Source organism: Gossypium hirsutum, chromosome D04 (genome assembly GCF_007990345.1).
Source record: "Gossypium hirsutum isolate 1008001.06 chromosome D04, Gossypium_hirsutum_v2.1, whole genome shotgun sequence".
Lineage (NCBI taxonomy): Eukaryota > Viridiplantae > Streptophyta > Magnoliopsida > Malvales > Malvaceae > Gossypium > Gossypium hirsutum.
The window spans coordinates 41516514-41531719 of NC_053440.1; the positions used below are offsets into that span (position 1 = coordinate 41516514).

At 31.3% G+C, this 15206-nt stretch overlaps 1 protein-coding gene across 1 annotated transcript; it reads right to left on the reverse strand.

Moving 5' to 3' along the window:
• Positions 1–296: 296 nt before the first annotated feature.
• Positions 297–764, reverse strand: LOC107898444 (uncharacterized). Its single transcript, XM_016823919.2, has one exon. It carries the CDS (start codon positions 611–613, stop codon positions 440–442), a length of 174 nt encoding a protein of 57 aa, XP_016679408.1. The 5' UTR covers positions 614–764; the 3' UTR covers positions 297–439.
• Positions 765–15206: the final 14442 nt, after the last annotated feature.

The window sequence follows — 15206 nt, forward strand, 5'->3', positions numbered from 1 at the left end:
GAGGCCAAGAGTACAGCTATCAGCACTTGAATACTGAGGCAATATGATGAACTATGGTACTATTAACAAGTTCCTTTTTTGCCAATGAAAATTGTTAACAGATAGCTAAAAAAAGAATGAATGAAGAAAGTATACGTGGAAGAGAAATGGACAGTTAAGAAAATTTAGATGACAACCCACATTTCCCTTCAGTCCCATCTATCCATTTGACAGCTAAAGAAAAGCAAAGTAAGAGGAAAGCAATAATATAAACCTAAACAGATCTAGAATTTTATTAAATTTTCTTATACTTGAAATTAGCAGTAATAGCTAAAAATAATACTACTATATAACATATATATATATCAAATGAAAAGTACTTTCTTAACTACTGTACAACTGGGAGAGGGATGAAAGCAATTAAGGTGGCCGTTGGTGGGGGGGGGGGGGGGGGGTTCTCCTAAGGGTCGCCACGCTCACGGCCGCAAACAAGCATAGCAATGCAACGTCGGAGGATGTAGAATTTGGCTCGCTGCTTCTTAACCAAATGACTGCATTTTTGACCAAATGATCTGCAAGGCTCACAGGCCTGCTTGTTATTAATAAATCTTGTGTCCTTTTCTTTGCCTGCCATTTGAATGAGTAAGCTTCAGCAGTGCTCTACTGTTGTTATGTCACTGCGACTACTAGTACTAAAAATAGAAGCAGTAAATATATATATATATATATGAAAGGGTAGATATGTTGAATGAAGTTTAGAGTTATATTTATACATGAAAGGGAGAGTTTTTTGAATAGAGGTGTTATGATTTGATTCTGGCTCACTGGGCTCCTCTTAATAAGCTATATCTACTGTACCCACTTCAATCCCTGCAACCCACTAGCTGTCCGGGAGCATACGGATATGCTAAAAAAAACAAGGAATTTTTATAAAAAATTGAACATAAATTATTTTATCATTCCATTCAATCTCTATGAGAATTTTATATTTTATTTATATTTATTTTAAAAATTGATGTTTGATATTTGTGCTTAGATGATATTTTGCCAAATTCACCTGAATAGTTAGTAGCTAAATCGAGTGGACAAGCGCACGAATCCAACTATTCATTTGGTACAGACAGAGTAAGCAAAGTAAAGAATACAGAAAGGGTAAATTTGAATGCTACATCCATCAAGCCACATGAACCATAATTTAGCCTAAACAGTATAAACCGTGTGGTGAGTGACATACCTTTATTATTTTTAGGCTCATATATTAAAAAAAACGCCTTTAATTTAGTATATTATATTCAAGTAAGCTTTTGTATTTTTCGGGTTAATGCAATATTTTAAGACTTGAATTTGGTAATTGTTCAGAAATTAATTTTAACCAGAAAAAGGTTCAAGCCTCAATGAGAGAACAATTGTCAAGTTTAGTGATCAACTTGAACAAAAGATGGTTTAAGCACCAATGCTGGAACAATTATCATGTTCAGGAACTAGATAAAAAATGTTCAAACATCAATGCGAGAACAATTGTCAAATTTAGGTCTTCAATAATGCATTAACCTTATTTATTTTTAATTAAATAAGTTCATATTTTTTTATTTTATTTAATGAGAGATCATAAAAATACTTATTGAAGAAATCACAATGTTGCTGAGAAATTAATTTGTTGACATTCATTTATGTTGACGCAACTTTTGAGAAGTGCCCAAACTAGTGTTTGGATTAGTGCCAACCGACAATAGTACTGTCCGCTCAGAAAATTTGTCATGTTTATGTTGGCAAATTTTGACAACAAAATTCATTAGGTTGTGATTCATGTTGTTACTTCGACCGGTTGCTAGCTCATTCTTGATATCCAAACTACATAAGCAACACATCTTGAAAATTGATTTGGATTTGGACCGAAGCAATCAACTTTCCAAATTTGGTGGATATGATCGAATTGGGCTAAATTAGGAAGTATATCCTTAAGATTCGAGACTCATCCGAAGCTATTTGAAGATATTCCTTATTCATCCTGTTTATTTTGAGTAAAGATCGATTGTAAATGATATAGAATGTTAGCAAGTCTCAATTACGTATATATTGAGGAGTCATGTATATGTTATTTACTGAGCGAAGAACACTTATTCTTGTTCATTTGAGGAACGTTTCTTTGAGTGTATTGAATGAAATCATCAACTGCCTACTTGGTTAAAGTCCTAAGTTTTCAAAATGATATAAGGCATTCCAAATGTTACAAGTAATGTTGTGACCGATTAAGTGTGTAGCAACCCATTTTTTAGTGGTGTCGGAAACAGTAATTTCGGGACCACAATTTCGACGAGAGAGTTCATAGATATATTTAATTAACATTTATAAGTTAAATATAGAATAATAGTGAATCGTGATTTAATAGATTTTATTAATTAGTCAGTTGGTCAAGGTACAAGTGGTGCGTACTGAAAGTTAAGTGGTTTAGGAAAATGAGGTATCGGGACCTTGTTTCTGTAAATAAAGTTCGTAAATATTTATGGAGTTATTATGTAGGTGTATTGAAATTTGGTTTAGAAATTTTAATGTTTGGTTAATTAATTAAGGAAAAAGGACTAAACCGTAAAAATTGTAAAAGTTAATCAGTATTGATTTTTATTTGATAAAAGGCTGAATTAATAATTGTTTAAGGGCTTAAGTGATAATTTAACCACTTTTAAACAATTGAAACTGCTATAGCTTGTAATAGCTTGTCAGTGGCTTAATTTATGAAATATTTTAGTTAAAGTAATAATAATAATAATAAAATGTTAATGTTTAATATTAAAAAAATTAGTGGTTGGGAAGAGAAGGTTTCATTCTCATCTTCCCAAATCGACCGAATAGCCACTGAAGGGATCTTAGAAGCTTCAAGTTTTGCTATACAACCGGCTCTTGCATGTAAGTCCGATTTAAGCTTATTTTTCGTAATTTTTATGTTTTTGAGATCGTTGTAACTCAATTTAGCTAAATTATATATCCGTTTTTAAAAATGTTAAAGATTTTAGATGTTTCTATTATAGATATTTGAAGCTTTTGATTGTTACAATGATGGTTTAAAAAATTAAGAATGGAAAAAAGGATTAAATTGTGAAACTAATTGCTAGTTTTGAGTTTAGGGACTAAATTATGAATATACTGAAAATGGTATGAAATTTTTGTAATAGGAGGCTATATATGGACATAAGTGAAGTGGGTTTAAAATTTGGAGTTCAAATTTGGAAGATATAGCAGGTTCAGTTTTAGGGACTAAATTGAATAAAATGTAAAACTTTAGGGGTCGCTGAATAATTAAATTGAGTTGATACATGTTTATAATTGGATGAAATAAGAGATTTGGAATTTATAAATTGAATTGAATTATTGAATAGATCAGAAATTGGATCGAATTGAAGATAATTGGGGAAATAATAAAAATTACAGATTAGTCCTTAGAGAGTCGTTTGTTTGTTGTCTTGATTAGCTAAGTTCATACGGTATGTTTGAGTTAAATTATTATGCATTTATAATTATAATTATAATTATGTTTAATTGAAATTTTGATTATTTACAATTCAGTACAAAAAGGTGAGATATAGGATTAAATTTAATATAATGAATTAAAAATTGAAATAATTAAATAATTGAATCTAAATTGGACTAAAATAGGGTTTTTTATATGATAAAGTGATGATTTGATGTAATTAGTTGAATTGATTCAATTTAGACATATTGATAGTAATAAGGACCGAATGGAATATATGTGAAAAATATGTATATATATACATGTGTAATTGAATGCATATAGAAATGATTGATGATGTCATGAGTATGGAAGAATTATTTAATGACAAAAATCTATGTGAATTGAGATGTTTATTGATAATAAATTGAGTAATTAATACCTTATTAACTGTTCGGATAGAGTCGGATATAGTTGGCATGCCATAGGATAGGAAGAGTTCAGGGTTACTTCAAACACGAGTCGATGATGCATTGGATGCCAAATTGCTTCGGTTATACTAATGAGACACTAGGTGTCAAACTATTTGATAAGCACTAAGAGCAACTATTTGCTTTGGATTTATCCGATGAGGCACTAGGTGCCAAACTGGTGTAATGGTTGGATTCATGTATCTTTCCGAGTCTGAGTCGTGTTAAGAGGGGGATAAAAGATAAAAAAATGATGATAACGAATAAGCATTTGAAATCCATGAAATTGGAAAATTGAATGTGAGATGTGGTCTTCGATATTGAGATGACAAATGGATAAGAAATGGAAGAAAATGTGAAATGAAATGTCTATTTGTGAAATGAGATTATATGATGATTAGATGATATATATATATACATATTGAGAATCAGTTATACAAGCTTAGGAGGCCAATATGAAAACATGATAAATCGATGAGTGTGATTCAAAATTAGTATTATGGAATAAAGTAGTGATTGATATTTAATTGACAGTCAATATCTAATTGGTATAAATATGAATTACTATTATTTTGATTGAGAATTCAAATTATGAAATGAAAATAAATGTTAACATTAATTTGAAATGGGATGTATTGTAAATAAATAGATTTATGATAAGTTAAGATAGTGAATTGATTTAAATTATTGTTTATTTTGTGAATGATAATGAAATGCTGAATAAGTGAATTGAAATATTATATGTTTGAGTTACTATATGGTTTGATAAATGTTGAACTCACCTTTTATATATTTGATTTGCCATGATAGACAAACTTTACCAAGCTAAGTAGCATGTAGTGTATAATTATAACCAAAGGTAAGTTATTTGGTTTTTATACCTGTGAACTTACTAAGAAATTGTAATGGTTACTCTATTGTTTCCTTTTCCCCTATAGTGTCAACTTGCGGAATGTGTCAAGTGGATCATCGAGAAACTCACAGTATTTTGATATTGATTTAGTAGTTTTTATATCGTTTAAAACTCGATTTTGTGACATGTATATAGGCGATTCATTTTTGGTCAATCTTGAATGTTGGTACTTTGGTTCTTGATTGTGGTTTGTGTTTTAAATGGTTATATGTTATGTGCTTAGGTTATTTTGAGTTGATAGTTTAAATTTATAAGTTGAAGTTGTAATTTATTATAATGGTTGCCATGCATATGGTTGAATTTAGTGATTACTATGGTATGTATATAGGGTAAATGATTATAGTATGTGTGGTGACAGTATGCTTGTCTTTGGATAATAAAATGGTTGGGAAATGGTAAAACTTGGGTGAAATGTATGGTATATGTGTTGTTTGATAGTTGTGGTGTATGCATTCATTAAATTAATTTGTTTTAATGACATGGTAAGTTTTGATTATGTACAAAGGTAAACTGTACTATGATGATACATGCTTGTAAATATAATTGAGTTTATGTTTTGAAGTTGGTTATGATGGTGCCAAATGGCATAGATAGTATTAGGATAATGGTACCTAATTGCATACTTAGTTGTTAATTATAATATGTAAGACGGTTAATAGATCATGGTCGAATCATGAAATGCTTTTAATGAATTGAGTGAGTTTTATGCAAGTCATATGTGTACCTATTTGTATCTATGAATTAAGATATAGGTTTGGGCATGAAATGAACTTTCAAACTTGTGATTTTTTGCCATATGGATAAAAGTATTGATAAAAGGGACTGAGATATCAATACTTGAACAAATAAACAGTGTTTTCAAATTTGTAGAATGTCAAAACGGTATTGATATTGATTATAATATCGATACCCACCATAAAAGTATGGATATTTATTCCTTTAGTATCGATACCTAGTTCTAAAGTTTTAAAAATTTACAGTTTGGTCCTTTTTCATGCTTGAATCTAATTTATTTTATTCTAAAGCTCGATTTAGTTCTGTTCCATTTGTATTAATTAATGTCTGTATTAATATGATCATTCAATGTTTTAAATTGTGTGTGACTATTTCAAAATTATTTGTAGCATCTCGTAGCTCGGGTCCAGCGATCGGATTGGGTAAGGGGTGTTACAAAGTGCAGTAATACACTCTGACTAACTGAAGACAAAAGACATGAGGCTAAACCACTGTCTTGTTGTTCATACAACTCAAAGTCAAGATTTATCTTCTTTACACCACTATCATCGATAATATACTATGCAAGAAGTACATGTGAATTATCTATAAACGTTTTCAACCTATACATTTTCAATGCCAACAGTACTTGTTGTTGCCAAAGAAAGTAACTTGTATCATAAAAAATAATATTGAGTTTACTAATGGAAAAAAAATTACTACCAGTGGTCACCTACAACCTGACCTGTCGTCATATGTAGTAGTTATTTTGGTATATTTTCGCACTTATGGAGCTTGTTTTCTAGTATTTTTTTATTTATTTATTGCATTTTCGATATTTAGTAGTTAGGTAGTAAAACTTAATAAAATAAGTATTTTTAACACATTTTGTGAGTGTTAGTGACCGATTAGGCCGACATGGGCCTTAGGTAGTTGTAATTTATGTAATTGAGTGTATAAGATGCTTAATTTAGGGCCCAATGGATGTAGGAATAAGGGACGAGTGATACACAAGCTTTTCTAGCCGTGAAAGCACGACAAGAACTTCCAACGCCACAATTTTAATGTCATGTTGTGTCATAGCTTGTGTATGGCCTAACATAGAACTTACATGGAGCCTAAGTATTGCGAGGCTATTTTCGTCCATACAATCAAACTTATATGAAGACCTAGGATGTGTCAAAAACCTAATTCAGGCATTTAACACCTCTATAAATAAAACCTTAGGGTTTTGATATAACTAAGTTGTATTAGACGCATCCAAAAACCCTCATAGTTTAGGAGTAGGATTTAGGGTTAGTTTTCCTTTATTTTTCTAAAACGCTTTGGTCTTTTCTCTTAGAATCGATTTTGATCCAAGATTTCGTTAATGCAATTGAAGTACTTCAATTTATTCTCCTTTACAAGCGGCATGATTCACTATCCCAATCGAGAGATTCGTTATTTCGCTCTTAATCAACACAAATCGAGATTATTCTAAATCTCTTTTCTCTTTCGGTTTAATCATGTTATTTACATGTTTATGTTAATTGAAATTGAGATTATGAACACTATGAGTAGCTAATTCCCTTAGGGGGAGTTAACGAGTGGATGGGGACGTGATTAATGGAGGATTAAGGGCTTGTCAATCAAATTAGTTAGTATAAATTATGTAATCTTAAGCCCTAGGCTTGACAACCCTAGGAAGTAACAAAGGGTAAATGAGATCGAGAGACAAGTTTTTTGAGTAAATCGTAGTTTATCCTAGTTGAGAAAGTGAGGTCAAGAGATAAGCGAATATCAACCAATTAATTAATCAGTTAGAGGCTAGGAGGTAATAATTGGTTAGTTAATAGGTAATCCACCCTAAAACCCGAATCTGAAGCTAATGACAACCCCTGAAACGAGTTAATCTTCCTAATTTGTTTAATTGATTTAGTCGTTTGTGTTTATTTGCTATTATTTATTTTAGTATTTAGTTTTCAACATTTATCTCTTTTATGGTTTATAGTAATATAGAATTTAAACACTACTACTTAGACTTATTATTTTCAAGAGATTTTCAATATATTTAATCTATCCTCCCTTGGGTATGATCCTCGAAATACTTCTCAGTGTTTTGTTATACACTTTACTATATCACAATTTGACTCGTATACTTACAGATACCGCTTCTTTATTTCAGATATTTTTGGTGTAGCATTTTTCAGTCAAATGTTCACATTTTTTGTGATGGTCAAGTTATTGGTGTCGTTGTTGGGGATGTTTTAGCATTAAATATAAAAATATCTTTACAATTGATAAGATAATAGGAAAGTTAAAGACTATAGATACGATATTTTTATTTGTTTAATATTTTTTAAGTTGTAGGTTGTTTATAACCCGAAGTGGAAGCACCCCAGTCTAGTCATATCCAAATCTTGAGCAGATAATTAGACATAATCGTCAATTGATGATTACCAATCCACCATTGGCAATTAATCCACTGCGGAAGAATCTATTATTTGATGATCCATAAGAGCAACAAGAAAACGCCTATATAGAAGTCCTGATAGATCAATGGACGTTTCGTGAATACACTCTACCTATACCAGATACGATGTGAGGCAGTATTGAAAGGTCGACGACTAACGCCAATAATTTTAAGATTAAGACGACCACAATGCAGATGATCCAAAGCACTTTGTAGTTCAAGAGGAATATGGCAGAAGATCCAAACCAATACTTGAAGTGATTTTTAGTATTGTATGACACCTTCAAGTAGAATAGAGCATTCGATGATGCTGTGGGTCTCTAGTTATTTCCATTTTCTTTGTGCGACAATGCAATTGATTGACTAGATTCATTAGAACTAGGTTCCATTACCACATGGGGCAATTTAGTAAAAAAGTTTCTTCACAAAATTTTCCCAATTAGTAGAACCATTCAACTCAGGTGAGCAATCACCAATTTCAAACAATATGAAGGTGAATCCCTATCCAAGGCATGGGAATGTTTCAGGTCGATGCTAAGGAAGTGTTGTTGGATTTGGTGCCCTGAGTGTAGTATATTCATTTGTGAACTTGTAATTTTTTTGAACAAATTGATTAATAAAACAAATTCATTGCTTACAATGCAGCAATAGCTAAGACTAAGGAGATAAGAAACCACGAGAGGACGACACATATCGATAGAAAGTATCATATCACAAGGGAGGCAATTGTGGACAGAATCGTTGATGTAGTCAAGGTCGCATCTAAGGACAACCTTATGGACCCGTTTACCAAGACTTTAATAGTTAGGAGTTTTGAGAAACACGTGAAGATCATGGGAATTAGAAATATGACTCATCCACTTCATTAGGGCAAGTGAGAGACTGTTGGATTTGGTGTCCTGAGTGTAGTATATTCATTTGTAAACTTGTAATTTTTTTGAACAGATTGATTAATAAAACAAATTCATTGATTACAATTAATATACTTTGTATTATTGTCTTCAAATAGTTTTTGCACACAAAGAAAAATGGAAGCAAATGTTGCTCATTGGTTTTCTAAGTTTAACTAATATTAAGCGATATTGCGTGGTTGGATCGTAATACGAAAAGACAACTTGTATTAGTAGATGAACCTAAACATGTCCTTAGTCTAATCGAAAATGAGCAAACCAATTGAAAGACTAATATGTTGACTATGAAGTCCAATTGGGGAGATGCATTGTCTTGGGCATCGGAGCGAATGACTCCTAGAAGATAGAGACATAGATGTGACTGACTGGACTGACATTACGTCAGACTGGACCCAAATAGATCCTGAATCTGTTTATAGATTTATTCACTTGTGGCGTCCATCATTTGGGATACCTAAATCCTGAGTGGATGGCGGACTATGTATGCATGACTCGTACACTTTGATGTAAGTAAAAGCCTAAGTTAAAATAGATAAGGAATTGAAAGCTGGTGTGTTGGGTGTACAAATATTGCAGTACATAGCGTCATTCGCAATAGTGAAACTCATGGCCTGAGACATGGGTAAATGATATCCTCTCATTGGCATTACATTGTTGATGAAAAGTAAACATGACCATGGGTCTTTCGTCTTTGTGATGAATGACTTAATTACTATTAGATAGTAATTGACTTTTCATTAAGGAAGATGTAGTAGTTACCATGAGATAAAATAGGATCATATTGGGAGAATGAATATTATCTGAAAGAGGTTAAGGATATCCTATGAGGGTGACACACTTATGACAATGTCATTGGATGAACACTGAGTAGTTGCTTTCATAATGGTATGTCGTTTGGGAGAGCTCAGTCAGAATACTATAGTGGAATGACTTTGTGACTAAATGATTTATAATTAATAGGCAAAAAGTTGAAACTTAATTATAAATAATTTGAACTCTAATTACATATGACCAATCGATCCCCCTGCTAGCTCATTGAAATCAGAAATGAATTGCGTATTTGAATAGAAATTAACAGAATGAATAGGAAAAGAGAAATGAGAAACATTCAAGAATTATTATGGTTTTTTTTTAAAATGGAAAAAAGGAATCATTTGGAAATGAATTTAACTTTCTAAATGGAAATGGATCTAGTGTCCTAAGTGTAGCATATGACTCATTTACTTCATTAGGGCTAATGTGTAACAACTTGATTTTCAGTGATGTCGAAAATAGTGGTTCGAGGCCACCAAATCCAGCGAGTAAGATCGTAAATTTTATTATTTAATATTTAAGAGTCAAATATGGTTTAAAAAAATTTGAATTAGTAATTTATGTCTTATAATGAATTAGTAGATTTGAGTGATAAAATCCTAGTTCAAGTGGTTTTAGAAAATGAGGTATCGGGACCTCATTTCTATAAACTGGGCCGTAAATATTTTTATAAATATTTACAGACTGTCATTAAGGTAGTATTAAAGTTTCGTTCACATATTTTACCATTGGAGGCTTTGATTTGTATGTGAATATTTCGTTAGGCCATATATACGAATTCATAGCCTTGCCATCAGTGATTTTATAGGCTCGTTCGTATATGAGGAACATTATCGATCCTTCTGCCTCTCCGTCTAGGGTAGATCTAATATTACCATCAACACTATTATAAAATATCTAAATTTGGAGCCACGCTTGCAATTTATGGTGTAGGTACTTGTTGGAAAAAATTACGGTTTGAAAACAGTTTTCTTGCACAACAAAAAATTAACATTTTGAAAATCGACCCAGTTTGTAATATTTATATCAATAAACCCTAACTGAATTCATACATGTGTTTTTGGATCAACGAACGTTCGTTGTTCCTGACTTTCAACCAAAAGATATTCTCTGCTATTCTCGTACCACGAACTTCTTCGAGTGTGGGCTCGAACCAATTGAATCGAACACAGAACTAGAACAAGTTTTCTCTCTTTTATTTTAGGTGAAAACGAAAATTCTATCTTCTTTAATAGAAACCGATAGAATTCTTATTCTGGAAAAATATATCTAATAGTTAAGACTAAATTCTCTTTATTTTTCGGCAGAGTAATAATCTCTCAAAGTTGTATATTATGCCCTACTGGTGTCATCTATTTATACGAAAAGAATATAGAACTTTTGTTGAGTTTATTTCAAATAGAAAAACAACTTTCTACTTAGAGTGGGATAGATGGCACACCGTAGTCTTCCTACTAGGGTTGCCGCCCCCTTTATGTTATATGAGGGGTTTTGGGCCTCTTTCACATCAAGTCTAATTACGAGAATTTCCTAGGCCTTTTGACCCATTACTCTGTAATGTGATCCAACCTAATTCAATTATTCTACTTCCCAAAATAAACTTTAATAATCTATATTAAACTATTTTCTCATCCCTATTTTACCCCTAGTAAAATTTTGATGATTTTACCCCTGGTAAAATTTCGAGAAAATATGTTTAATATTTCACAACTCAACATGTTCATTGTGACTGAATGGTTTATTTTCATTTTCGGGTTTCAAAACAGCTCAAAAACATAAACTCATTCTTCCGATCATTTTTAAGTAATCCATATAGAATTGTAAATAAATCATTTCCATTTCCAATGCTCGGAGGTACCTATTGCCTTACATAACCTCAGGAATGCATGATTAAATTGTTTCAGTATAGACTTAATTTTGTTACTTCACATAATCTTTAGAGTTGCATTTGACATAGGATATGCGATGGGCCTACAAGACTAAACATATTGACTTCGGGAGAAGCCTGCTAGTGATTAAATTGTTTTATATTAGATTTATATTGTTACCTCTTTCATTCTGTATTAACGATACCCGAGAGGGTAAGTTAAAATTAAGGTTAGTGACTCACCAATAATGCCATGAATTATTTCGTATTAATTTTTATCTAGATTAAATTGAACATAGACTAAAGTGTATTAATGATTCTGGTGTTACTACTAAAACTCATTTGTTGAAGTCTTTGTTATTCTTTTTGTTAGAACTGTGCGACCCAAATTTTAAGAGATTGCTTGCAAGTAAAGTTAAAGAAAATATATTTTCTTTCTAGAAAATTTAGTATTTATTAGTATAATATATTTAGCATTTATTAGCATTATTTATTTGACCTACAAATTTAGCCTATAAATAGGCTCTTTTACAACCTTAGAAAACACACCCATTAAAATATTAGAACTCATAACACTTTTAGGGAATTTTGTGTTTATGTTTTGAGGGTCATTTGTTTTCGGGTTTCAGGGTTTAGTTATTATCTTCATATTTTTGTACACTTTGTTCTTTTGCTATTATAGTAAAATTATCTTTGGTCGTAGTTTCTTATCCTCTTTTGAGAGGGTTTTCCACATTAAATTTGTGTGTTCAATTTCTTAATTTCTTTTGCTATTTTTACTTGTTCGTTGCTTAATCGGGTCAATCCCTTACACTTTTGAAAAAAATTGCAAACATATAGAATATAATCATTTAGATTAGATTAATTTCATTAAACCCCTGATTAATTATTTTTCTTATTAAATTGTTAAATTTATTTTTCACAGATTTTGTCTCAATTTTCAATCCTTGAGGAGGTGATACTCATTTACTTATCACTTTATTACTTGTTATGATTGTGTACACTTGGGCATATTTTGCGATTAATTTTATATATTTACACAGTGCGACAAATATTTTTATTTATTATCTGTTATATATTATTTATACTAGTATTTTAAGTTTTTTTACTGAGTTGGTGTCACCCTCAATTAGGTCACCATCTCAATTGGTAAATTACGAAAATACCCTCCAGTAATTAAAATAAGTTATTATTTGAAGGTACTTTAATATTTTTCATTAAAATCTAATAAAAATATGCATATGGTAGGATTCAAACCCATGCCAATTGTGTAACACCTCTCACCTGACCTTATTGTTGGAATCGAGTTACGGGATGCTACAGCACAAAACAAAATAATTATAAATAATTAACAGTAAAAAATATAGATACTTTAATTAGTTCAATCATTTAATACCATCTAAAACTTTTTCCAAGTCTTATGTGAGCTCTAAAGTTGACCTGAGGACATTTAAGGATCAAATTGTAACATTTTCAACAGTTAAAAATAATTGTGCAAACTAGGGGTCACGCGGTAATGTGTCCAAGCCGTGTAACTCTCTGAAGCTATGTGGACCAAAATTTAAAATTGGACCAAAATTTAAAATTTCATCAAAAGTTACACGGCCATGTGGCTGAGCCGTGCAACAAATTGAGGCCGTGTGAAAAATAAGGTGACCAAAACTACAACTCACACGGATGTGTGGCCAACTCATGTAATAATCGGGAATTGCGTGATACAAATGCTTCCTAATTTTCTAATGAGCACAAGATCATGTCACTAGCCCGTGAGCGGCACACGGCCGTGTGGTGCAAAAATAGGTCATTTGTTGATTGTTTCAAACCATTGTCCAAAGTTAACCTCAAAAACACATTTTGGTAATTTGTGAACAGCTTAAAACATCTCAAAACCAAGCTAAAACATGTATTTATCAACTTCCTAAATAACTAGCCAATATGCGACAATGGCACCAACACATAACACAATCACATGAATCAATTCAAATCTTTCAAACATGTTACCACATTCCATAACATTCATAAGCTTCAACATAAATTTATCCCAATGGCATTATACACACCTTAAACATCAATTCAACATACTTTATTTGACATTCAAACACCATATTTCCTTGAACATTTTGTACGTATTGAATCATGCATTCTATCATTAAACTCCATCACATTTTCAATCCAAATCAATATAACCATTCTCGCCACTTTTGTAACAGCCCGTTTTTCAGTGGTGACGGAACAATGGTTTTACAACCACAAATTTTCATCGTGTCGACCCATAAATATTATTTATAGAATATTTATGGAGTCATTAGAGTGTTGTTAAAAATTGGTTAAGAAATTTTAACATTTAGATTGTTAATTAATGAAAAAAAGACTAAATTAAAAAAGGTGCAAAACTTATTGATTATTGCACTTAGATGATCAAATGGCTTGATTATTAAATGAGAGAGGGCAAATAAGGCAATTAGACCTTATATTAATTAAGTGTATTGATCTAGTATGGTTTTTAATGAAATTTTAGTTGATTTTAAAGTTAAAAAGGTAAATAATCGTTAAATAAACAAAAACCAAAACATGAAATTATCTTCTTCTCTAATTTTTCATGTTAAACCTAATAGCCATGGTTTCTTAAGCTTGGAGAATCGGCCAAGTTCAAAACATTGCATGTGAGTGATTTCTCTATCTATTTCTTGTAATTTCTATATTGTTGAGGTCGTTGCAACTAGGTCCAGCTAGTTCGTACCTTCGTTTTTGAATCTGTTAAAAATCTTAAAAGTTTCAAATAATGAATATTGAATTTTTTTTATGATAATTATGTGTTTGAAGCTTTGATTGTGATATTTGGTTGTTTTGTGAAATGACTTTTATTATATTTTGATTTAAGGATTAATATGTTAAAACGTCAAAATTTCAAGGTCTAATGGTGAATAAGAGGTGCTTTGTGGACTATTTAGAAGCCTTGAACATTTAACTGTAATTTTTGAATTGGGAAAATGGTTAATTTAATGATTTTTGGGTTAAGGGACTAAATTGCAAAACATGTAAAAGTTAAGGGAAATAGTGTAATTTTAAAAAATAAAAGGGTATAAAATGTAGGATAAATTGGAATATGAAGTGTAAGCTAATAATTGGGAAATTTTATATTTCAGATCAAGACTCTATTGATTTACGTGGGAAAGGGAAAATTACAGAATAATCCCTAAACTTCTACAACTATTACAACTTAGTCTAGGTAAGTTCGTATGGATTTTAATTTAATATTTAAATAAACTGTATGATGACTTGAAATAGTATATATAAATTATACTATTGATGATGTAAGTTGTTTGGGAAAATGTTATTGATATCAATGATTAGGCCGGATGAACATGAGATAGAGTACAACTAAATGATGGAGTATTATTGCAAAGTTGGAATGGAAATTGATGCGGAGAGCTTTATATATTTTTCCTGAGTATACCGAGGTTCAACATTTTTTGCGAACTCACGTGTTATACTACCTTGATCTGGCGTGTTATGGGGACGAATGTATAGCCTGCGGGCTAGGCACTTAGTGTCGTGGCATGTTATCGGTAGGATTAGCTCTTACGAGATTTTGGGTGTTATCAGTTGACTAGCTCTTATAAGCTTTTAGCGTTTTTTGGT

Bases quoted from the DNA above. Each gene is read 5' to 3' on its own strand.
- LOC107898444 (XM_016823919.2), bottom strand. From the start codon at position 613: ATGGCAGGCAAAGAAAAGGACACAAGATTTATTAATAACAAGCAGGCC.